Raw genomic sequence first — 26,995 nt, 5'->3', positions numbered from 1 at the left:
CACGTTTGGTTTCTAAAGCTAATAGTTTGGCTGATCAGTTAATTTTTTTGACTTTAAGGTTACAAGCTAAAAGGGATTTAAAGAACATTTTGTGATACCCACCTTACAACTTGTCTAAATGATTTTTAGTGTTGCAACTTTTATGGTTTATGTAATTTTGAATTTGTATTGATTTTAATTAGTTTGCATACTTGTTTTAGTTGTTTTGAATTATGAATTTTTATTGGCTGCTTCGGCTGATTTTTTTTTACCAATAAAAAGGATGCATTTATTGCTTACTGTGATTTTAAGTGATATGAGATTGAGCTTTTATATAGAGTGATAGTTTTCACAAGCTTACATGTAATTTATTATATATTTTGTATAATTACAATGTAAATGGATTTCGTTAATAAATAAATAAATAAAATAAATGTTTTTTTGTGCAACTTGATGGTTCTTCGTAGGCACGTGTAATACGAGGACATTTGGTCAGAAACATCCACTCCTTTTTTTTGCCATACTATAGTTGGTCACAGCAGGTTTAAGAATATCCTTATAGCCTTTTCGATTTTTTTTTCAATTGCTTTTAGCTCAGTAGTATGAGCCGGTACAGTAGATAACATCAGCACTGACCGCTTATTAGCGTTGACACTGCCTTATCCGAATACCGTTTGTATTTTGTTCTCCATAAATTTCAGAAACTGTTTGAGGGTTTCCGTTTCTGTTTGATAGAAGGGTTCCACATAGGTACGTTTTTAAATCTAGAAGTGTTTTGCGTAATTGAATACTAGTGTACAGAAACTATACAGGGTGATTCATTAAGAATGGGCAATCTCTGAATTGGAGATACTACACACCAAAATATGGCGATTGAGCGTAACATGTCTTATACAAATGTTGCAGGTTTACGAGATACGGGGGATTTAAAGTTGGAATTTTAATTTTGTGGTGAATTTAGCATTACTTATACAGGGCGTTAGTTACACCCTGTTACTTACAGTGGCGGCCAGCTAATTAAAAACGACACAAAATTTAATTTTTTTGGAAAACCATTTTATGCAGTTTTACGAATGATATTTATTTATAAGGGTTAGACATATTAAACACATTCTACCATAAATCAATAGTAATCTATTCAAAAATCTAGGGAAAAAAAATGTTTACAAAATTAATGGACAACAACAGAATCAGTATTTGGTAGAATATCCTTTAGCTTCTTTTATTGCTAGACATCTTCTTTGCATAGATTCTATTAAAGTTTGACAGCGAGTAATTGGGATGGAATACCAATCTTCTTGAACACCTTTCACTAGTTCGTCCATGTTTTTAAATTGCTTTGGCTGAATTATTCTTTTAAGATCATTCCACAGATTCTCTATCGGGTTGAGGTCTGGACTACACGAGGGCCATTCAATTACATCAACGACGTTTTGTTGAAACCACCTTTTTACTGAACGTGCGGTATGCTTGGGGTCATTATCCTGTTGAAATTTCCAGGTAATAGGTAATTTTTCTTCTGCATATGGAAGCATCACATTTTCTAATATATATTTGTATTTCTCCTGATCCATAATTCCATCTATTTTATAAATTGGTCTAACTCCATACCATGACATGCAGCTCCACATCATGATTGAACCACCTCCATGTTTAACAGTTAATTTTGTGAATCTTGGATTTAATTCCTCACCAGGTGGTCTTCGTACGTAAGTACGACCATCCGATCCGATGCGATTAAGTTTTGTTTCATCCGACCAAAGTATATTTTTCCATTGGGTAAGGGTACAACTTAAATGATCGCGTGCGAACTGCAATCGGAGTTTACGATTCTTCTTTGAGACAAGTGGCTTCTTTCGGGAAACTCTTCCAAATAGTTGAAACTCATTAAGTCGGCGGCGAATTGTTCTTACTGATGGCTTCGGATCGTTTTGTGCATACATTTCACGTCTGATATCTACTGCTGTTAAATGGGGCGACTTTTTTGCTAAACGTACCATAATTTTATCCTCTCTTGCGGTTGTTATTCTACGCCTTTTCTTCCTAGGTACATTTCTAACCGTGCCGTGAGTTTTATAATGTTTAATAGCATTATGAACCATAAATTTGGAACATTTTAGCATTGCTGCAACTTTACTGTATGAATGCCCTTCTTGAATCAAATTTAAAATTACTTGTCTTTTTTCAGGGTCACAACTCTTTTTTTTACCCATAACGTTTGTTTTATATTGACCTTGTATTACTTAAGTGAGACACCAACTAAATGATAAATAAATGCTACACATTCATATTCGACAAAAATTGATAAAAAAAAACAAAAGATGAATCGTATTTATTTAGCTGTCCAAGGTATTTCTAAATTGTTAAAATATCAGATTCCAAACCTGTTTCAAATCCAAATATTTATGCATGTGCAAGCTTAACATGAAGTGATAAAAACATTTATGTGCAAATAGAAAATATACCGTATGATTTTAGCATAAAATATTAAAAATTGTATCGTTTTTAATTTGCTGGCCGCCACTGTAGGTGAATTACAACATATCTTTTTTGCCTAATCAGTTATGGCTAAAACGACTAGAAAATCTAAAAGGCAGTTCAATTTTGAATAAAAAAGGTACTCTTGTTTATTTGATGTAACTCTATCAGTTTTTAAGTTATTTGCATTTTAAACATTCAGCGTAAAAACCGGCGTTTTTAAGGAGCCGTATCTTGGTACGGAGGGCCTATAGGAAAGTTCCATATAATTTTTTTATTTTCTACCTGAATCCGAGAAATTTGCCACATTTTCCGGGTCACCCTGTATACAGTATTCTACCTTCATTGACTAATCTTCACAGTAGCTCATGCAAACGTTAAATATATGCCCATAATGATTTTGACGTAGTAAATTCATAATATGCAAGACAGGTAAACAAAAACAAACGTTTCGCGCACGCGCAAAACTACGAGCATGTAATCTTAGAGGTTTAGTTTTGCACTTGCGCACGTTTTTTTTGTCTGCCTAGCTCGCCTCTTACGAATAAATGACGATTAGTAGTCGGAATTAACACAAACATTTTTATATTGTAATAACGCTATAACAACAACTTTATCACATCTAAAAATCTATAAAAAAAAGAAAAACTATTTGTACATAGTTTTCTATAGTACTTACAGCATAATAAAAATTCAGAGATTGGAGGGACACAAAGTCAACGGTTAGATTATGTTTATTAAAAAAGTATTACAGGTGTTTCGCCCTAAGGCATCATCAGATCTAAAAGTAGAAAGCAACCCTAGTATAAAAAACAACAATGCATAGACACGAATTACAATGTTGAGATACGACTTACCGGTAAAGCTATTCGTTTAACACCACAAACATTTAAGTCAATATAAAAAATATTGCTGACGTTCACATTAGATCCGGTTTCAAAACTAAATAAAATAAAAGTAAACAAAACAAGCAGAATGAGGTTAAGTTGAACGGGAGAACAGAAATAAAGCAAAAATAAAATGTAAAATATGACTTGGTCGAGAATTGAACCAGCAACCATCAGGTGCGTAGGCAAGCGCTAAACTTACGTGCTATCTAGGTCGTGATAAAGATTGTTAAAAATTAAATGCGGCTCTGTTACAGGTTTAATCTCCAACAGATATATTAATTGATTTATTAATTTTTTTTACCAAGATAAAGTAAATCGCAACCATAGTTTCATAAAATAATTTATTTAAAAATCATACATAAATATATATACTACACAGATATGATACACCGTTAAGATGGTCCCTCCTAACATACCCGATCTGAAACGCAAGGAAAACCATTATTGGATGAGGAAAGTAAATAATAATATGGGATATTGTTTCATTGTTTTGTTGATTGAATAGAATTAAGAACTGCCATTGATTTTGCATTGATTTTACCTTGCAGGTCAATTTGGCCTATTTTAGATTTTAATGAATACTGAGCACATTAACTATTTGTTTATTCTGTTCAAATCATAAGGATCAATAGTGATAAGAATGTTAATGTCAATCTGGTCTGTCAGTTTTTGTAAATTATTGTTGCTAAACCATGGCCTCAAGTTATAGATTGCTCCATAGTTGCAAATTACTTAAACCAATGTTGGTACCAGATAGTACCCAGTAGTTAAACCCAGCATGTCAACACCTAGGTACTTGACAGATAAATGCATTCCTTAAATATTGGAGGGAACTGACAATCCTATTTTTAATAGATTCATTCTTTATCTGGTTCTAGAGTATGACAGATAGTTTCGCTTAATGCGGATGTGAAAAGGTAGACCCTATCTTAGCCTAATTTTTTTGTAGTTACTAGTATGTGCTAGGATAGCTTAATTGCTGATTTTCTAAGTAGGCCTAAGAGTTTATAGGGCTCCTTGTTTTTGTTGTGTTAAATAAACCCCAGAAAAGGCCACATTCCATCTTCGGTAAGTTAGCACATGTTACATGCCTAAGTCATTTTCCTATTTTTTTCATCTAATTAATTTCTTATTTGCATGCTTTTCGGTTTAACTCAAAAGAACATCAATGCATCCAACTTTTCAGAGAGCAATTTTATAAAATTTAACTTACTTACCCACACAAAAATGCCATAAAATTGACAGCCATGTCGAACCTCATGTGTGGTCCCCATTTTTAGGCCTTCCTGTACCTTCTGCTTATCCTCTGCTTCTGCTTTTGCTGCATTTTTATTGTTACTGCTTCCACCTCACTTGCTACTCCACGTGTTACCACATCAAGTCGCTTGGATCATCACCTCCGGAACCTGCATTCCTTCCAATCGGCTACACCTAATACCGATTGCCCTCCACTACCTGCTAGACATTCTGGAAGCATCCTAACTGGTCGATCTGCTGCTGCCTCTTTTGACCCAAACGTATAGCTGCCAACAAAGGAGCCCCATTCAGATCAGGTGGGCCCTGCTACCAGTCGGAGAGACTCAGAATTTCAGGTAGCCCCTTTTTCTTTTTGGCTTGGTTTCTCCAGGTATTGATTTATCGGTTCGTCGCAATTTATAGATTTTTTTTTTTTTTGAATTAATATGTAGAAATGATCACATATTTTAAATTCAATTTAGCAAAATTGTTTATATAACCACCATCACTGATTTGATTTGAAATTGGGAACTGAGTATATACGTATATGCGAGGTATTATCAGATGTACAATTGAATAAGTATTAAGTGCTAAATTATACTTTATTTTCTTTCTCATAATTTTAAATTTCATAATTATAACTTAAGTATTAGAGCATTACTGTCTTTGTATTTATTTTTTTGAATTGAGGTTATAGATTAAATTAGTTGTCAATTATGACATTGATTTATCTTTCAATACTAAAGCTGGGTTTAACAATATAAAGCTGCGTTTTCTTTGCGTGCCCTAATAAAGGCTAATAATCATAACCCTGGAACCCACATTTAGGCATTGTGTGAGAAACAGTGCAATAAATTTGGCGCCTAACGTGTCAGTTCATGCTTTACCAATTTTTTTTTTCTAATAACTTTTGATTATATTAAACATTAGCAGTTAATTTTGATTAGTTGTTTTAGAAGGTTGACTTTACCATTCTTATTTTTTTGACGTTTTCATCAGTTCAGTGTTTCTTCTCATTTTAAAAAAAAAGAGAATTATCAAATTTTATTTAGGTTGGTGACCAATTACCAAAAACCAAGGAAATATCTTCAGGTGTTGTAGGGAAGGATAAATGATTCAAGTGTTATAGGATTACAGGGTGGTGTGAAGGTGAAAAAAGAAAGGGAAAGGAAAAAGAAAGAAAAGGGAAGAAAAGGAAAAACATTTTTTTTTTTAATTCTTGAATAGAGGTATTGTCGAGAAGAAGTAGTACTTTATAAAGTATCATAGAGATATATATTTTCTTTTTCATTTTCTTTTATTATAGTTTGATTTGCTTTGGATAAATTGTTGGAACTTTGATTATGTAATTTTTTTAATGCGAACATCTATTTGTTGAAGTAATTATGAGTGATTAACATAATCGAAAAGTTTTTAAATATTTTGTTTTTTTTTTTATATTTTTTTCTTTGATTTTTTTTTAAATCTGTTCATGCGCATTACTGTAGTAAGTGTGTATAATAAGCTTATTTACTGGTATTACCTTGGATTGATTCTTAAGACTTCTTTTGTTTTTTTTTTTAAGTTTATTTATTTATTTTTTTTAAAGTACCTGACTATTCTTACTTCTTATTAGTAGGTCTGAATGATAAATATAACTATAGTCTTAACTGCTCTTATACGTAGTGTATTTGCTGTTGGACTTTGATTCCTTTTTTTTTTAATTTTTTTTTCTTAGGAAAGGGTGGGGGTGTCCTTTGGATACTTAATCATATTTTCCTTTTAATTTTTTTTTTAGCTTATTTATTTAATTAACGTTATTAAATTATATATAATATTTCTATAAATATATATATTTTTTTGTCCCTCTATTTTGACATTTGAAATGGATGTTAATTATCTAGGTGGTGAGGAACTAAAATATGAGTTACACATTCGAGGTCTCCCATTAACCGGTTCTTTCGCTCAAAAACGGACCAGTCTTCGTGAGTCCTTGCGGTTGGAACGAGAGAAACACATTGATCCTCCTAGTTCCACTGCCTTCGACACAGATAGTGAGCTTTGCCTTTGTCGCAGTAAATTAATATCTATTGAACGGGATATTAAGACTCTCGGAAAGGATTATTGTGATGGAGAATCCAAACGGATTAATACCCTCTTGTTGCATTTGTACCAGCGTATCAATCGAGTCCATGCTGTGTCAGAAGTAGAGTCGGTTTTAAAAAATGAGATTGTAAGTTCATGCACTAAACTTTTTGGTGATCTTAATCTTGCTTCTCAAGGTATCATGCCTTCTTGCTCTTATGCCAACAAACCACCAGCCATTACCGTAACAGGAGCCACTCCATCTCACGAACCCCATGAATCCTTAAATACAGGAGACAACTTAGTAGTTTCAAATGACTTAATTGTTTTGAGTGATGAGGAATCTACACCTGTTGAAGAACTTGAAGCGGAACGTGTTAATTCCAATGTTGCTGCCGCATCGACTTCACAATGCGAGGTTGCAGAGCAGTCGATCCATTTGAATAATTTCCAGTCTGGTACTTCTACGTCCTTTGCACATTCAGCTATTAATAGGGAGTTGCCTCAGATTGAATCTCATAGCGATGCAGTACCCTATGGGACTACTTCCAATCCGTCTTTGACACAACAGTCTAGACCTCCACTCCAGGATTTATTGGAGCTTGCTCAAAGCAGTTGTCCTTATTTTAATCCTCAGCAGAGAACGTCAAGTACATCTGAGTCAAGACCTTCCTATGGTCGTTTCATGCAGCGCGACGGATCCAGAGTCTTTCAGTCTTCCGGAAATGAACTTAATGCAAAGTCCTCAATATCTTCGAATCCTATATCACAACCTCCTGTAAGTCAAATTAACTGTTATCCAGTGAGTTCAGCAAATGAGTCTCAATCAATGAGTCGTCAATCACAGGTTCGTTTTGGACCCCCCGTGGTTCATGCATCTCCTCCAGCAAACTCCACTGCTCATGGAGACAACTTGTCCCAGTCCATACCAATCAACGACTTAGTTCGTCATTTGGAAGAAGTTAATTTTTCTCCGACGGACACATCGAATCGAACTTACGGGCGTGAGCCGAGACAACTATCGCATCCCTCATACCATACACATGATGTGTTTCGATGGAATATTAAGTTTAATGGACAGACTAGTGTTAACGACTTTCTAGAAAGAGTTGAGGAAATTCGTTTATCTCGAGGTGTACTTAAGGAGCAGTTACTCCGGTCTGCACCAGAGTTGTTTACTGGCGATGCCCTTCTTTGGTATCGTACCAATAAATTTGCCAGTTGGGATGATTTAGTAACTAAATTGAAAGATTCCTTTCGGCCTTATGACTATGAATATGGTTTGTGGGATGAAATACGTAGGCGCACCCAAGGATCACAAGAACGCGTCCTTACGTTTATTGTCGCAATGGAGAGTCTATTTCGAAAACTTTCAGAAAGTCCCTCCGAATCAGTCAAACTTAATCTTATTCGTCGAAATTTACTTCCTTATATTCAAAGTAGGCTTGCTACCCATGAAATCCATGATCTTCACGAGTTGACTAGGTTAAGTCGAGCAATTGAAGAAACCGAAGCCAGAGTGCAGAGATTTGTCCCACCCCCCACAAACATTAGACAGCTATTAGAACCTGAACTTGCCTACAGAAAACCCAGTCATCACGTAGCGTCAATTGAGTCTTATTCAGAGCCTAGTGATGTTAAGCCCATTATTCCTAATAATCATTCGGCTTATTCAACTTCTATAGATGCAGTTTCTTCTGTTGTAACCTGCTGGAATTGCGGTGACAGCGGACATCGTTTTCGTAAATGTTCTAAGCCCAAAACGTTCTTTTGTTTCCGATGCGGAAAGAGAGACGTTAGTGCAAAGACTTGTCCAACATGCTCAAAAAAACGAGGCATCGGCAAGAGCATAGGCCGTCCCTCTTGCCTATCTTTTGAATCGCAATCGGCCATTAGTCTATCCAAACATGTTCGTACTTCTGCCGTCCTTGATTTCGTCTTGGCACATGCCAAAGGTGATGAGCGTCCTTATCTGCACATAGACATTTTTGGAAAATCACTATTAGGTTTACTTGATAGTGGAGCATCTCGAACTATTATTGGTTCTGCCGGATGGTCTGTTTTGTCTACTTATTGCACCCTTAAACAATCTGGGGCCACTGAGTGCACTGTAGCCAATGGACAACAATGTTCAATAAAAGGAATTGTGACCTTACCTATGAGGCTTTGCACTCGCGTAGTCCTTATGGATGTTTTGGTTGTTCCCTCCCTACCCCATTCCTTGATCTTAGGTATTGATTTTTGGACTCGTATGGGGATCATACCTGACCTTAACACTGGGGAATGGCATTTCAAAGATGTTGCTCCATACTACTGTCACGAAACTGCCGCAATTCAATCCGTTGATACTCTGACTCCAACACAAAAAGAAACTCTCGATCGACTTATCGAGGATGTCTTTTCCAACATGAGTTCAACATTGGGTTGTACTAATTTGGTCAAGCTAGAAATCAGGACAAATTCAGCACCTATCAAACAGCGCTATTATCCTCTTTCCCGTGCCCTTCAAAAGGATGTCAATACTGAATTGGAACAAATGATTGCCAATGGTATTGTAGAACCATCTATTTCACCCTGGTCATCTCCAATAGTAATGGTTAAGAAAAAAACTGGCGAATGGCGTTTTTGTGTCGATTATCGCGCTTTAAATCGTGTGACCATCAAAGACAGTTATCCCATACCTTTTGTTTCTGCCACTTTAGATAAATTAAGAGATGCCAAGTTCCTTAGTACGTTGGATATTAAGTCCGCGTATTGGCAAATACCTATTGCACCAGAATCTCGCCCTCTTACTGCATTTACAGTCCCTACTAGAGGACTTTTCCAATTTACCCGTATGCCCTTTGGGTTGACTAATGCCCCTGCAGTGTGGCAAAGACTGATCGATTCTGTTATTGGTGTTGACTTGGAGCCATACGTCTTCGTCTATCTTGACGACGTAATCATTTCCACCCCGTCGTTCGAGGAACATATTCGTGTTTTACGTGAGGTCATACAGAGGATCGTTAAGGCAGGTCTAACTCTTAACAGAGAGAAGTGTACCTTTTGTAAACCCGAGTTAAAATATTTGGGGTACATTGTTAATTCTTCCGGTCTACTAGTGGACCCCGATAAGATTGAGGCTATTCTGCGTATACCAACCCCCAAGACTGTTACTGATATTAGAAGAATTGTTGGACTCGCATCTTGGTATCGGAGGTTTGTCCCTAATTTTTCCACGATAGTATCTCCCTTGACCTCATTGACCATGAAGAACGTAAAGTTTGTATGGAGTCCTGAATGTGAAAATGCTTTTAATACTATTAAAGAGAAACTGGTCAGCGCACCGGTTTTATCATGTCCAGATTTTGATCTTCCTTTTATTATCCAATGTGACGCTTCCGATTTTGGACTTGGAGCTGTCCTTTATCAGGTTCAAGGTGACGAAGAGCACGCTATTTGTTTCCTAAGTAGGTCTCTTACCAAAAACGAGCGTCGGTATAGCACAACAGAAAAGGAATGTTTGGCTATCATTTTCGCCATCGAAAAACTCAGACCATATGTGGAAGGTAGCCATTTTACAGTGGTAACTGACCACTATAGTCTGAAGTGGCTTAATTCAATCAAAGATCCTGTTGGTCGCATTGCTCGATGGGCTGTAAGGCTACAACAGTACGATTTTGACATAGTTCATCGTAAGGGTAAAGACAACATCGTCCCCGATGCATTATCTCGTTCGGTACCAGTGGTAGATGAGGTAGCACCTCTGAATGACATGTCAACGAACGATTCTTCTTTCCTGATCGACAAGTGGTATTCCCGCATGCTAAAACGCGTTAAAGAGCAACCATCTAAGTACCCACTATGGTGGATTTCTAATAATAAGCTCTATAAGCGCACTAAGTCAAAATACCCCGCTTTAGATAATCCTGACGATGCTTGGTTGCAGATTGTACCACGAAATCAACGATCTGATGTCATAAAGGCACATCACGATCCTCCCACCTGTGGTCATCTTGGAGTGTTTAAGACTCTTTCCCGTATTTCACAGAAATATTACTGGCCAAATATGAAGTGTGACGTAGCTAGGTATATTGCCCGATGTCACACTTGCTTAAGGACTAAACCTCTTCAAAAAGTCTCTTCTGGCCACCTTCTTAGTCCACAACCAACCCTGACTAGACCTTGGCAAATCCTCAGTGTAGACCTTGTGGGTCCCTTGCCTCGTTCTCGTTCTGGATATTCCTTCGTATTGTCAGTATATGATTTGTTCAGTAAGTATCCTCTCTTCTTTCCTTTACGAGTGGCTACCGCCAGCAGTATATTAAAATGGCTCGAGGACCATGTACTTTTGGTTTACGGAATCCCTGATAAAATCATTGCCGACAATGGACCTCAGTTTCGTAGTGGGGCTTTCCAAAATAAAATGCAAGAGTATGGTATCCAAATACGTTATACTGCTAATTACCACCCGCAGGCTAACCCTGTAGAGCGTGTCCACCGTGTTCTAAAAACCATCATCTCAAGCTATGTTGATGAGGATCATAGGACGTGGGATCTAATTTTGGCTAATGCAGGTTGTGCAATCCGATCAGCAAGACACGAAGTTACGGGTCTAACCCCAAACTTTGTAATTTTTGGTAGAGAACTTCGATTTCTGTGTCCCACCCCGACTTTAATTTCTCCATCTAACCCTAATGATTCCGATCCAACTTTGCGATCGAAAACATTGGAAAAGGTATTTGTCGATGTTCAGAAAAGACTGAAGAGGGCTTGCGAGCAACGTAGTAGGCGTTATAACTTACGGCATCGCGATGAGCGTTTTCAACTTGGTCAGGAGGTATGGCAGAGAAATTATGTTATCTCTAATGCTGCCAAAAACTTTACTTCAAAGTTCGCGCCTAAATATCTTGGGCCCTACAAGATCAGCAAAATTCTCTCTCCATGGTCCTACGAAGTTTCGGACTTGACAGGTCGCTGTCGTGGAGTTTGGCATGCTAAAGATTTAAAGGCACATCCACCTGATAATAACGTTCAAGATCAAATCTAATGTTAGTATCTAAGTTAAGTCAGCGTAAATTAATTATTATAATAGATTCGTTTCTTTGTAGTTATTTTGAGGGTTCTTATAATGTTGTATTATATTAAGTATTTTCAAGTTAGGATTTCTTTTATTAGTTATTTAGTTAGATTAGTTTTTCTTTATTAGGGATTGAATTTCCATTGCAAGTTTCAGGTAAACTTCCTTTTCAGGAAGGAGGGGTGTGTTACAGGTTTAATCTCCAACAGATATATTAATTGATTTATTAATTTTTTTTACCAAGATAAAGTAAATCGCAACCATAGTTTCATAAAATAATTTATTTAAAAATCATACATAAATATATATACTACACAGATATGATACACCGTTAAGATGGTCCCTCCTAACATACCCGATCTGAAACGCAAGGAAAACCATTATTGGATGAGGAAAGTAAATAATAATATGGGATATTGTTTCATTGTTTTGTTGATTGAATAGAATTAAGAACTGCCATTGATTTTGCATTGATTTTACCTTGCAGGTCAATTTGGCCTATTTTAGATTTTAATGAATACTGAGCACATTAACTATTTGTTTATTCTGTTCAAATCATAAGGATCAATAGTGATAAGAATGTTAATGTCAATCTGGTCTGTCAGTTTTTGTAAATTATTGTTGCTAAACCATGGCCTCAAGTTATAGATTGCTCCATAGTTGCAAATTACTTAAACCAATGTTGGTACCAGATAGTACCCAGTAGTTAAACCCAGCATGTCAACACCTAGGTACTTGACAGATAAATGCATTCCTTAAATATTGGAGGGAACTGACAATCCTATTTTTAATAGATTCATTCTTTATCTGGTTCTAGAGTATGACAGATAGTTTCGCTTAATGCGGATGTGAAAAGGTAGACCCTATCTTAGCCTAATTTTTTTGTAGTTACTAGTATGTGCTAGGATAGCTTAATTGCTGATTTTCTAAGTAGGCCTAAGAGTTTATAGGGCTCCTTGTTTTTGTTGTGTTAAATAAACCCCAGAAAAGGCCACATTCCATCTTCGGTAAGTTAGCACATGTTACATGCCTAAGTCATTTTCCTATTTTTTTCATCTAATTAATTTCTTATTTGCATGCTTTTCGGTTTAACTCAAAAGAACATCAATGCATCCAACTTTTCAGAGAGCAATTTTATAAAATTTAACTTACTTACCCACACAAAAATGCCATAAAATTGACAGCCATGTCGAACCTCATGTGTGGTCCCCATTTTTAGGCCTTCCTGTACCTTCTGCTTATCCTCTGCTTCTGCTTTTGCTGCATTTTTATTGTTACTGCTTCCACCTCACTTGCTACTCCACGTGTTACCACATCAAGTCGCTTGGATCATCACCTCCGGAACCTGCATTCCTTCCAATCGGCTACACCTAATACCGATTGCCCTCCACTACCTGCTAGACATTCTGGAAGCATCCTAACTGGTCGATCTGCTGCTGCCTCTTTTGACCCAAACGTATAGCTGCCAACAAAGGAGCCCCATTCAGATCAGGTGGGCCCTGCTACCAGTCGGAGAGACTCAGAATTTCAGGTAGCCCCTTTTTCTTTTTGGCTTGGTTTCTCCAGGTATTGATTTATCGGTTCGTCGCAATTTATAGATTTTTTTTTTTTTTGAATTAATATGTAGAAATGATCACATATTTTAAATTCAATTTAGCAAAATTGTTTATATAACCACCATCACTGATTTGATTTGAAATTGGGAACTGAGTATATACGTATATGCGAGGTATTATCAGATGTACAATTGAATAAGTATTAAGTGCTAAATTATACTTTATTTTCTTTCTCATAATTTTAAATTTCATAATTATAACTTAAGTATTAGAGCATTACTGTCTTTGTATTTATTTTTTTGAATTGAGGTTATAGATTAAATTAGTTGTCAATTATGACATTGATTTATCTTTCAATACTAAAGCTGGGTTTAACAATATAAAGCTGCGTTTTCTTTGCGTGCCCTAATAAAGGCTAATAATCATAACCCTGGAACCCACATTTAGGCATTGTGTGAGAAACAGTGCAATAGCTCGAAGGTGAAAACATCATTCAGACAAGACAGTGCAGGATTCTCCAACTTCTCTAATAAGTCAAGCTTCTTTCCTTTGGGGCACTCGTGAAGAATTTTTGCATTTTCCGGGATGGAAGGAAAGTGTTTTGAAGACAATAAATTGGAAAAGCCGATTTAGTCTCGGTGGTGATTTTGGTATCTTTGTGTTTGTTATATTCTCTTAAGTGTTCCTGCAATTTTGTTATTATTTTTCTTCCAGACTGACCAATGTAAACGGCATTACAATCCCCGCAGTTAAGTGAGTAAACTCCCGATTGGGTTAAGGATTCGCTTGATTCTTTGATGTTTACGAGCTTGTTAAATAATAGAGATACTACCAAAATAAGTAAGGCAATGAAATCTAGAATTTTTAATGCTGCTGTTATGGATTAAATAATTATAGGAGAGCTTGTATTTGTTATAAAATTTGAAATAAATTTTATTAATTATGCTTAATGGAAACCCATTATTTACTGCAATTTATTTAATTGTAGCTAACTCTTTTTGAAAGGCGCTTGGTACCAGTAGAAATAAAAAAAGAAAGAAAGAAAGAAAATGTGGTATATTACGTAAGACAAAACAAAATCTTGTGTACAAGCATCCTAAAAACTAAAAAATTCCAAATTCACTTTAAATTTTAAACAAACATAACATCGAAAACATTTTACCATAAAATTTACACACATTACCAATATTAATTATAACAAAACAGATTGAAAAAAAAAAGCATCTTTTTGATAAATTTGATTAAAAAATAAGTAAAGCTGTTAATAAAACAGAATTTAGAGGAAGTAAATTAAATTATTTAATAGGAAACAAAACTAAAACACTAAAATGATGTAAGAGCACAGGTCAAAAGATCATTAAAAAAATCGTCAAGGCTCTAATATGCCCTGGATAATAAATGTGATTTTAATTTCTTTTTGAATTTCTTAACTTCTAAAATTTGTCTGATACATAGAGGAACATGGTTGTAAATTTTTTTTGCTAAGGTATATAAGTGGGTTCTTGGTGAGGGAGGATGTAGGGATTGGTAAGGGAAAATCGTTAACCTGGCGAGTCATATGACCAGTGTTAAAGGGAGGTTTAGGACATTTATGAATAAGAGTAGCTGTTTCTAAGATAAAAAGAAAAAAAAAGAGTTTGGATTTTTTGAGATATAAAGAGAGGCTTACAAGAATCTCTTAACCCAGCGGAACATAGGTATCTAACTGCCTTTTTTTGAATCACAAAAATTATGTTTAATAATCTCTTGTTGCTTAAACCCCAAAAAGGCAAGCCATAACGAAGATGAGACTCAATAAGAGAAAAGTACACTGAACGTGCAACTACCCCTCCCAGCTCATGCCCCGCCATCCTTACTGCAAAGCACCCAGAGGATAATTTTGATGCAAGATTTAGGATATGATCTTCGAAGCGAAGACGACCATCAATGGTAATACCAAGGAACTTTCTTTGTTTTGCAAGGGGAAGTTTTCACTAAACATAAGGCCCTGAACGTCACACTTAAATCCCATAATAAAGGTTTTTTGGTGGGTGGTCTATAAACACAAAGAACATATAAATTAAATCGCTTACAAAAACAAAGGGAGAATTCAAAAACTTTCTCCAACAGAAAGCTATCATACTTATTAATTTTACAGAAAAAAGCTTCAATTGTTTGTTTAACTAAAATAGCTGTTCCTCCATGTATGGAGTGTTGCCGACAAAAAATTGATATAGGAATATAATCAGATATTAAGAAACATTCGTTAGGCTTTAACCAGTGCTCAGTTAGTAATACAATATCAGGAAAATCACATAAATCAAGTAAAAGATGAAGCTCGTCCATTTTATTTCTTAGAGACTGTATATTTAAAATAAAACTACTGAAACTTTTCGCATGCTTATTTTTAATGTTATTTATAGAATGTGAGTGAGCTTCATCTTCTGTGTATTTATCTATAAAAAAGAATCCCTATCACAGTCAGTATCTAGAAGTCCAGGTTGATTACTTGGTTTTATTGTGGACACATTTTTTGATGAAATGCTACTTTTGAAATGTTTTAAAATATACAGTAATGTTGCCAAATCTGATCCAAAGTTGCTGGCATGATTAAACTCTAAAATTCTATTTAGATTAATATTATTTGCGTGAAATATTCTATAGAGAGCATTATTGCTACTATAAATTACATTATGGTTTGGATACATTTAAGGGCTTATCATCACTAAACTGTTGCTATGTAAATGTATAAAAATTTTTAAAATATCGAATGATGAGCAAATACCATTTAACATTAAAATCAACATATCATTTTCTGTAAATTCCTTAACCATAGATGATACAGTATAAATCAGTTCATTGTTTGTACTTCCTGGCTTCAGGAAACATTGGACTTTGTAGTTAGCTTCAAACTTCAGACACAATTTCTTCAGGAACAGTCTACTACAATTTCCACCCACAAAAAGAAGCTTAGGTCTATTATCAACGGGTGAAATTGGCCTACATGGTAACTGTGTTGGAGAATTTATATTAACAAATTTAGGTAAGTTTGCTGTTCCTTTAATGCACGAATATCGGAATAGCAACTATCTTTTTCAACTTCAAACACCTTTATAGACTGGATCATATTCTTATTCATCTTAGTTAAATCATTAACTTCCTTTTGTAACATATTTATTTGCGTCTTATAGGTTGCAGATTCATTTTCTAATGTTTTTATTGTTACAATTAAATTTTTGTTTAAGGAATTTAACTCATTGATTTCTATATTGAAATTTATTTTTTCCTCTTCACATACTTTTAATAGTGAGAGTAACTCACATTCTTTAGTTTTTAAATTTGTTAATTCAATTTTAAGTTGATCATTAAGTTTGTGTAGATTATCTAGGGAGGAGAAAAACTTCTTTTCGGCCTCTGACACTTCATCTTCAAACACCAAACTGTTTCTTCTCATTCTTTCTATATGCCTATCCTTTTCTTTTAGTTCAATCAACAACTCATGAATCTTCTGCTCATAAGACTTCTTTTCATTCTCATTTTCATTAAAATTTATTTGACATTTTTCTGAGCATAAAATTTTGTAGCCTCCTATTTATATGGCATCAGAATTTCTATCCAGACAACTTGGGTGGAATATAGAACTCCTTTTTTTGACAGCATTTGAAATTACGATTCATTTTAATAAATTAAGGAATATATAAATACGGTTAGACAGGAATTGCTAGCCAAAAAAAGACTTGAAACTTGAATGAAGCAAATTTATAAGAATAGGGGAATTAGACTCAAACTGGATAATGTTGTCCGTCGGGGAAGGTTTTCTATAAATATCAAAGGGGATATTGTTGTTTTCTCTAGTCAGCAAAAGGTCGAAAAAAGGAAGCTTACCGTCTTTTTCTTTTTCTAATGTAAAAGTTATATTAGGATGTAGAGAGTTAAAAAATACAAAAAATTATCCAGTCCGAGTTAATTGCCACTTCAGACCAAACAGACATCATCCACATACCGTTTGTAAAAAACAATGTCTTTGGCAAAGGTACTGCACATTATCTTACTCTCCAGGTTATGCATAAAAATCTCGCTTAAAAACAGGGATAAACAAGAGCCCATCGCCAACCCATTGATCTGTTTGAAGAAACAATCGTTAAATTTAAAGTTTTGGTCAAGAACAATGGATAATAAATTGATTAGGTTTGTCTATAATTAGTTTAGGTAAAGAGGTTTTATTTAACAAATTCAAGACAAGACCAATGCAATTCTTGGGAGGTATACTTGGAAAGAGGTTTTTAACATCTAAGGATATTAATATCGTTTTATCAGATATTGGTGTGTTTTTGAGTGTCAGTAAAATCAGTAGAATTTTTAGTGGAGTAAATGTTATTAAATGCTGTAATATCTCTTAAGACTTTATTGAGCCACGAGGGTAGTAAATAGCAAGGTGAATCTAAAAAACAAACTACAGGACGAAAGGGATAGCCACTCTTATGGACCTTGGGTAAACCGTAAAGTAAAGGCGTTTTCGGGTTCATGGGGTGTAACTGACTTTGTGTCCCTCGAATCTATGAATTTTTATTATTAAGAGGTCTCTTTGAGAAAAATAAACTACTTTTTTGACTTACAGCGTAAACTAAAAATATTCGGATCCGCGGTAGACACTGTCGGACCACTTATCGTCGAGAACGTGTTAAGTATTATCTCCTCGTTTCTAAGATACCGCAACTGTAAAGTACTATTTTTATGCAGTTAATGCTTAAGCTCAATATTTAAACCTTTTTCAGGCATTTGGGAATCGTAGGCCAGCATGAATTGTCTGTAGAAAATATAGATATATGCAATAACGGCAATTTTATAGCATCTAGTGGCCATCTTAATGAAATAAAGTTTTGGAATGTTCAATATTTTGAAGATTTCGAAAAAGTGAGTCACAAGCATAGCAAACACGAGAGGAAAAGAGAATTGGCAAATAATCTGCCATCCTCTAAAGTGAGGAATACTTCAGATTTTTTTAGTGATTTAGCATAAGCTATTGTTGCTTCTATCTTTGTAAGTAGTTAAAATAATATTATTTTGTCAAATATGTAACGCTTCCTTAATTAAATTAAAAAAAATCATACTTTTTTACATATATTTATTTATTGAATCCTAAACGCCGGTAATATCACGAATCCAGCTCCTATATGTTGAATTTGCCAAACTGGTATACACTCCCGGTGCACTTATGCAAGGCTTAATAGACCAAGAGACTATGCCCCATTGAATTCCATCTACTACTAACGGTCCACCGGAGTCACCCTAAAATAATAAAATGTTACCTATTAGATTTACATATATACCGGGTGATACAGAAAAAAGGGAACACTTAGTAACTTTTTTACTTTTCAAGATAAACAAATTAAATCCATTTGAAATCTATCGAGTCTCGACTGTTAGAAAGAGGAGGATCGTCCCTACGAGCAATCAAAAGATATATCGACGCCAATTACAAGGTAGATGCTGGAAAAGCGGCACCGTTTATAAAGAAATATCTAAAGTCTGCTGTAGTGTCTGGTGCTTTAGTGCAAAGTAAAGGAAAAAGTGCCTCCGGCTCTTTCAAGCTTCCTACCTCCGGTACTCCAGCCGCAAAACAAGAAGCCGCTGGTGAAAAGAAAAAGGCAGGATCTAGGAAGAAGAGTCCTGCGAAAAAAGCCACCGGTGAAGCGGCATCTGCTGCTAAACCAAAGGCGAAAAAGGCAGCATCTCCCAAGGTAGCAGCTAAGAAACCTGCCAGCGATAAGAAGGGTAAAAAGACCACCAGCGGAGAGAAGAAAGTGGCGAAGACTAAGAAAGTGGCGAGCTAATCTAACAACCCAAGACATGTTAATTCTTTTTTTTTCTTTTTTTTTCTGATTTCATTAAGAAGGTTAACCAAACTGGTAGAAGTACTAAAGTTCTTTTTAAAACCTGCCTGGCATTCAGGAGTTAAAGAATGTGATTTAATATATGCCCAAATTTGTTGGTGAATAAATTTTTCCAAGATTTTGGATATTAAGGGCAGTATACTTATAGGCCTGAGGTCTTTAAATTCCTTTGGATTACTGATCTTTGCTAAGGGTTTTATAATTGCCTTTTTCCAGATTGTAAGATAAACATTTTGTAAAATGTAGCTGTTCATAATATTAAGTAATGGCTTTAAACAAAAAGGAGATTTAAATCTTTTGAAGAAAAAGCGTCTTCACCAATTGCATTAGAGTGATTGGTTTTTACAATTTTAAGTAAAGTTGACTGATCTATTTGAGTAAATTTTAATTCAGATTTGATCTTATCATGTTTATATGATTTATAAAATTGTATTTTCTCATTAGATATTGTATTAGCTGTATTACTCAAATTTGTAAAATAATTATTAATAGCCGTTGAATCAGAAAACGTATCAGAATTCTTGTAACGGCCGAGATTTAAGTTATTTGCGTCCCTCCAGAATTTTTTGTCGTTTATTTATTTTAATTTTTTATTTAAGTAAGTAATTTTTTCCTTAGCAATGGCATGTTTTGTGTAATTTCTTATTTGTCTGTCATATTGCAAGCGTGCGTCAGTTCTTTGTTTTAAATATTTACGGTGGGCTTTATCCCTTTCCTTCTTAGTTCTTATTTTTATTATCTATTTTCTATTATCCTAATTTCTTATTATTCACCCAAAAATGCACAAAATATAAATTTTTAAATAAATTTATGATTTTATTCACTTTAAGCGTAGAATAATATATTCAAACTGACTTATCTTCACTAATGCTTGATGACTTTATTTCCATTTTCGGAATGCCGACTTTGGGGCTATTAACTTTCATTCGGGGGCTATTGATTGGAGTATGAATTTTGATGGGTTGAATGTTGATGGTGCTGCGGGTAAGTTAAATGATATTTTAAAGGATTGCCTTGATTTGTATGTTCCTAAAAAGAGACTAAGGTCTTCATCTTTTCCTAAATGGTTTAGTCCTTTACTTAAAGACTTAATTTGTAAAAAGAAGGCTGCACAGGAAATATACGTCTACTCCCTCACCTGACTCTTATGCTCGTTTTTCGACCCTTAGATCTCGATGTCAAGTAGAACACGATCGTTGCTTTAGTGAATATATTGGTAAAGTGGAGAGATCAGTGGTGGATGACAGTCGTTACTTTTGGAGGTTTGTCAATGACAAAAGGAAGAGCAATGCATTTGCAAATTCGATGTTTTTGGGCCAGGAAATGGCAGAGTCTAGGGAAGCAATTACTGATTTGTTTGCAAAGTTTTTTGCTACAGTTTACGACAACTCTACTTATCCCATTCCTGATTCTCTTGAATTTGGTTCCCAGAATATTATTGTTGGACGCTTCACTCTCTCAGAGGTATTTTCTAAGATCCATAAATTACCTAACAAGTTTAACTGTGGGCCAGGTAATATACCTAATGTCTTTTTAAAGAACTGTATTTATACAATTAGTAGGCCTCTCCAGATGATCTTTAATATGTCTTTACAGGACTCTACCTTCCCAGAAGCTTGGAAGCACAGTTTTATCATGCCGATATTTAAGTGTGAGTGTGAAGGTGCATGGCTGTACTTCTGCACCTACTAATGTAGTCTCAGGGGTTCCTCAGGGATCTCACTGTGATCCCTCTGCTCTTCAATCTATTTGTAAATGATATTGTTAATGTGATCAATCATAGTTCTGTAAGTATGTTTGCTGATGACCTGAAGCTCTACATGCAGATTAAGCAGGTGAATGATATAGCCAAACTTCAAGAAGACCTTGATGCTTTGTGTGAGTGGTCAGCGATCAACGGATTGAGGCTCAATATTTGCAAGTGTTGCTACATATCATTTCATAGAGCTTCGAAGAGATTCAATTCTACATATTGTTTTATTTTTACTACTTTTATGTTTTATTCATATATTATATCTTTTTTTTATTTTTATGTTTTTTTTTCTATTGGGTTCATTCGCAGAAGTAGTTAATACCTGAGTTTTGTAAATTTTTATTGATAATGGTAGCATTACGTATTATGCTTAGCTGATAGCAGTTAAGTAAGTTGATATAAATTAACCATAAACAGGGTTTTATTAAGTAAATAAGTTTTATTATTCTACCTTCGTTTGTTATTTCAAAAAAAATTCACCTATTGATTTATCTGTCATTTATTGCTCTATTACTAAACCCTTAGGATTTTTTTCTCATTTTGTAATGTTAGCAAATAACAAAATTTTTCTTCTTTTTTTCTGTTACTACAAACTTATTTTTGTATTTAACTAAATAAACATAAATTTAATGTTTTATATAAAAGCCTTAATTAAAATAACTACAATTGTGAAAAATATAAATTTGGCTAGAAATTATTTGGATATTGTTTAGTTTAATGTGATTGGTCAGTGTTTGGTTTTGATGCACTTAAGTAGGATTATCGTTTACTACACTACAGTGGTTTTAGATTATTTTTTTCTCCTAGGAGGCTTTCCTTTGTTTTAATATTATATATCCCATCCGATCCTTTTCTTACCACTCCCTTATAACTTATATTATAATTTGTTGAATTTATGTTGTGTGCTCATGTTAATGTCAGATCACTTCTTAATAACTTTGATATTCTTAAGAATCATGTGGCGGGCCAGGACTACGGTGTTATTGGCATAACGGAGAGCTGGTTGTTTCAGGGCATTGACGATCAGGCTACTTTCATTGAAAACTACAACTTTGAAAGGCAAGATCGATACACTAGAGGTGGTGGGGTTGGTTTATATATCCACAACACATTAAATTACTCAATTATATATCGCGAGTGTGCTGATGCAATCGAGCATTTATGGGTTAAAGTAAAGATTGAGAATGAAATAATTATAGTTGGAGTTATTTATAGGCCGCCAAGGGAAAATTATAGTGAATTTTTGTCAATGTTTGAGGACACTTTAATAAATCTTAACACATTATGTGATAAAATTTTATGTTTTGGGGACTTTAACGTAGACATGCTTAAGTTGGAGTCGAGTAGGGTTGATGACTTAAATGGGATTCTTGATACTTTTGATTTAAAACAGTATATTTCTGAACCAACGAGAGTCTCTAATGGTTCGTTAACTCTCCTCGATCTAATATGCTATAATTCGGATAATTTAGTTAACTCTGGTATTATAAATATACATATATCGGATCATTTTTTAACATACTGTAATCTACAACTAAATAAATTAAATAAGGAAAACAATATGTTTTCTTACAGACCTTTGACACGAATTAACTTTAATAATTTTCAGATTGATCTAGAAGGTGCACCCTGGCATCAAATTTATGATACTGAAGATATTGATGAAAAGGTGTCTATACTTACTAATCATATGCTTAATATACTAGATATTCACGCACCTCTTACTGTTAAAACTTGTAAAAATAGACCTTACTGTCCATGGATTACTGATAATATAAAAATAATGAAGCAACACAGAAATCGGGCTTTAATGCGCTTTCGAAAAACAAGAAATTTGGAACATTGGAACTATTATAAGCAGATAAGAAATTTTACCACCACCGCCGTACGTAAGGAAAAAAAGGCTTATTTAAATAACAAATTTCAAAACTGCACTACTCGAGACAAATGGAAGGAGCTTTATAAACTGAATATAATAAATCACAAATCTAGACAAATTCCCGAACATCTAAAAAAAGTCGATGAACTTAACGACTGGTTCAGTCATTTAACTTCTAATATTACTCCTCCGACAAAAGAAACCTTCAATTTCTATAAATCTAATCAGAAGTTTCCACCATTATTTTCTTTTACACCAGTGGATAAAAATTTAGTATCAAATTTAATTATTAAACTTAAATCTAAGGCGTTTGGGCCTGATAATTTAAACACAACATTAATAATTCTTTTTTGTCCATTTATAATACCATTTATTACCCATATTATAAATAGTTGTTTGTTAAACTCGTACTTTCCAAAATCTTGGAAATCTGCTTTTATTTTGCCACTTCCTAAAAAAAATAATCCCTTAAATTATGGCGAACTTAGATCAATTTCAATTTTACCAGCCCTTTCAAAAATCTTGGAAAAAGTAATGGAAAAACAAATTACCGCCTATGTTACTGATAAGAATATTATACTACAAAAACAGTCGGGATTTCGAAAGGGATTTAGCTGTGTTACCGCTCTTACTGACGTCACTGATGAGGTTGTCGCCAGTTTGGACAGGGGTGATGCAATGATTTTAATACAGCTTGATTACTCTAAAGCATTTGATATGCTAAATCATGAACTTTTGATTAATATTTTACATTATTTCGGTTTTAATACTGCAGCTACTAAATTAATTTTATCTTTTTTAAGTGATAGAATACAACGAGTTTTAATTGGAGAAGATAAGTCTAGGGTGGCAATAGTAAGGTCTGGCGTCCCACAGGGTAGCATTCTGGGTCCTTTGTTGTATAGCATTTTTACGTTGGCTTTTATGGATAAATTGCAATTCTGTAAATACCATCTCTACGCCGACGACACACAATTATATTTGTCATTTAATGCTAGTAATATTGAAAGAGCTAATTTTTGTTTGAATGCTGACCTTGCTCTAGTAAATAGAGTCTCGACAGATCATTCTCTTAAATTGAATCCAGCCAAGAGCGTGGCAATGTTATTTTGTGGTGATAATAGCAGAAGGGCGGTTTTGGATCATGTCCAGCTAATTCTTAATGGAGAACTTATTCCTTTTCATGTCTCAACTAAAACTCTAGGCCTAATCATAGATGTCAAGCTAAAGTTCACAGATCACATTACAAGTTGTCTTAAGAAAGGATTTTCAATGCTAAAAAAACTTTACAAGCATAGATCTTATTTGTCAAAAGAAACAAAAAAAATTTTATGCGACTCATTAATTCTATCCCATTTTAATTATGCAGATACAGTATATGGACCATTTTTAGGCTGCGCTAACTCTGCAAGAATTCAAAAATTACAGAACTCGTGCATAAGGTTTATTTGTGGAATTAGACGTAGGGAAAGGGTATCTCATAAATTAGTCGATCTTAAATGGCTTAATATGTTAAATCGCCGAGAGTTGCACTCCATATGTTTTTTTTATAAAATAATAAAATTTAAAGCACCACCATATCTCTATAATAAGCTCAGATACCGCACTGACGTTCACAATATAAATATTCGCAGACATGACCTTTTGTCTATACCTTTACATAAGAAAGAAATCTTTAAAAAGTCATTTTCTTACAATATTGTGTCCAAAATTAATAAATACAAAATTTGGGATTTTTCTAAATCTACATCGGCTTTTAAAAAATCAATAAAAATGGTTCTTTCATCTAAACAAAATAATATTTAATGCATTGAAACAATTTATGTTATTTCTTTTTAATACTGACATCTCTGGTAAATCAGTCGCCCTGGTTTTGCTCTTTTGTGTCGGGATTCCGTGTTTGGATCTGGCGCGCGTTTGGAAATATAAATTTTTATATGTATATTTTTCTCTACTATAAGAGTCTACAACAGAAATATAGTTAATATACCTGTACCCCTCGTTCCTCCTTTCCTGCCTCCTATTAGTAAATAATAAGTAAGCTAGGATAATTTAGATTTCTTTTCTTTTCGGTTAGTTATGGATGTAGGGTATGCATGCTACTCGTACAGTTTATAATGCGGTTCGCGATATTTTTTTTAAATTATAAGTGTAATATTCAATGTCTTAACAGCTCCTTCTTCTGAGGGTAGCTGAAACATGACCTTTATTTCCTCTTTACAGTTACATGTTGAATTAATATACACTGATGGATTTCTTTTTCTTTGTATTTATATTGTAAACTTATTTATATCTATGAGTGAGCATATGTAATATCTTATGAGGAAATATAAACTGTCTATTATTATTATTATTATTATTATATAGTATCCTTGGTAAGTCTTTGCAGTATGTGAATGTAGTCAAGGATTTGGGCGTGTGGTTCGATAAGCATCTGAGATTTGTTCATCACATCTTTAAAATCTGTAAAATGATTCTGTGGAACAATTGTTTATATCATGTAAAATGGGTAAAAATAATCTTATTATTGGAGGGGTTTATATTCCCCCTAATTCTAAAATCAGTTTGTATGAAAGCCATTGCTACTCGATAGATATTCTCCAGCAGGAGTATTCTGATTACAATTTTTATGTCTTCGGTGATTTTAATGTACCAGATGCTTGCTGGGGGAGTGACAATCTTGGCGCTGTGGTTGAGTGCAGTCCTAACTCTCCAGGTTTAACTCTAGGTCAGTTTTATGCTTATTTGAATTTTTTTCAAAAAATAACAATACCTAATAATAGATTGGTTTATTTGGATCTGATCTTCACTAATAAAAGTAATCTTGTGGTAACAGAAGCAATCGACTACCTTTTTGATAAATCTCAAAACCACAAAGCGTACAACTTTCAATTAGATTTGTGTGGTGAATTCAAGCCAAATGTAGAGTATGTAGAATTTTATTATGATTTTAAGCTTGCAGATTATGATGGCATTAATAATTACTTGTCTGGAATTGACTGGACTACAATACTGAACACGACTGATATTAACATAGCTGTCTCTCAATTCTATCACATTTTAAACATGGCAATAGCCCTTTTTGTTCCTTTCAAAAGATATAAGACATCTGATTTTCCCAAGTGGTTCTCGGGTGAACTTAAATATCTAGTTACACGGAAGCAGATTGCTCACAAGAATTACATCAGTACTCGTGATCAATCTGATTATGTCACTTTTTCTAATCTCAGGGCGAGGTGCAAAACTTTAACGAATATTTGCTACCGTGATTATATTTCAAATTTAGACCAATTACTGTGTACTGACCCTAAAAGCTTTTGATATCACCTCAACAGTAGGCAGTAAATAAAATTCCAAATTCAATGTATTATGGTGATAATGAATTTTCTGGTTGCGAACAGATAGCGGAGGGTTTTGCCCAGTTTTTTTTCAACTGTCTACAATACTAATATAAATAAAAATAACAATTATTATATGGGTCAACAGGTGGGAGAAAATATGACAATTCCTAATCCCCAACGGTGGGGTTGGTTGGTTTGATTTTTGATAAAATTTTAAAATTAAAGGCCAAAGTTAGTTCAGGTCCTGATGGGATACCAAACTATTTTTTACAAAAATGTGTCTGTACTGTTTCTCGCCCTCTATTCTTCCTTTTTCAGAAATTCCTTGGCTCAGCACTCTTTCCGTCATTATGGAAGCATAGTTTGTGGTACCAATATTTAAATCAGATGATAATGACCAAATAGGGAACTATAGGGGCGTTTGCATCAAGTCGGCCATTCCAAAACTGTTGGACAGTCTTATCTACGATCAAATTTATTTCTATTGCAAGGAGCTGTTGCTCAATCAGCAGCATGGGTTTAGTTCGGGCAGATCTACGATCACTAACTTGTTGATCTATCAGCAGGATCTGTTGGATGCCTTGGAGAGGGGATGTCAGATGGATGTGATTTATACAGACTTCTCCAAGATTTTTGATAGATTCGATCACAGAATCTTGCAGGAGAAACTTTGAGTGTTTGGTTTCTCCAATCATATAGTTGCCTGGTTCACAAGCTTCTTGTCAGGCCGGACTCAGCAGGTTAGATTGGGTAGTGCTAGATCCAGCAATATCAATGTATGTTCTGGTGTACCTCAGGGTGGACACTGCTCACCATTGCTCTTTAACATTTTCATTAATGATATAGCTACATGTTTTGAAAATAGTGCCTTTTTATTGTTTGCAGAT

The 26,995-nt window shown here is 34.4% G+C and overlaps 2 protein-coding genes and 2 long non-coding RNA genes across 5 annotated transcripts in view; 1 reads left to right on the top strand and 3 right to left on the bottom strand.

The window, feature by feature from the left end:
- The window catches only part of LOC126736819 (WD repeat-containing protein 55 homolog), a 31,586-nt gene extending 13,225 nt beyond the window's left edge, over positions 1 to 18,361 (top strand). The window contains exon 3 of the mRNA XM_050441376.1: positions 18,017 to 18,361. Coding sequence (XP_050297333.1) covers positions 18,017 to 18,260 — 244 coding nt within the window. The 3' untranslated portion in view covers positions 18,261 to 18,361. The remainder of the gene's footprint in view (positions 1 to 18,016) is intronic.
- Positions 3,672 to 4,710, bottom strand: LOC126736822 (uncharacterized). The gene is made up of 2 exons (XR_007660788.1): positions 4,565 to 4,710; positions 3,672 to 3,768 (listed from the first exon to the last, which is right to left on the bottom strand). It is a non-coding gene; the product is annotated as an uncharacterized LOC126736822 (long non-coding RNA).
- LOC126736824 (uncharacterized) lies at positions 11,970 to 13,008 on the bottom strand. The gene is made up of 2 exons (XR_007660790.1): positions 12,863 to 13,008; positions 11,970 to 12,066 (listed from the first exon to the last, which is right to left on the bottom strand). It is a non-coding gene; the product is annotated as an uncharacterized LOC126736824 (long non-coding RNA).
- LOC126736814 (BSD domain-containing protein 1-A-like) overlaps positions 18,350 to 26,995 on the bottom strand; it is a 65,209-nt gene continuing 56,563 nt past the window's right edge. For both annotated transcript variants that reach the window (XM_050441367.1, XM_050441368.1), the window contains exon 12: positions 18,350 to 18,530. In XM_050441367.1, the coding sequence (XP_050297324.1) occupies positions 18,381 to 18,530 (150 nt within the window). In that variant the 3' untranslated portion in view covers positions 18,350 to 18,380. The remainder of the gene's footprint in view (positions 18,531 to 26,995) is intronic.

The sequence above is a fragment of the Anthonomus grandis genome, chromosome 5 (assembly GCF_022605725.1).
Source record: "Anthonomus grandis grandis chromosome 5, icAntGran1.3, whole genome shotgun sequence".
NCBI classification, from domain to species: domain Eukaryota; kingdom Metazoa; phylum Arthropoda; class Insecta; order Coleoptera; family Curculionidae; genus Anthonomus; species Anthonomus grandis.
Note: the sequence above shows the minus strand (reverse complement) of the source record. Positions and strands in the feature narration are given on the sequence as shown.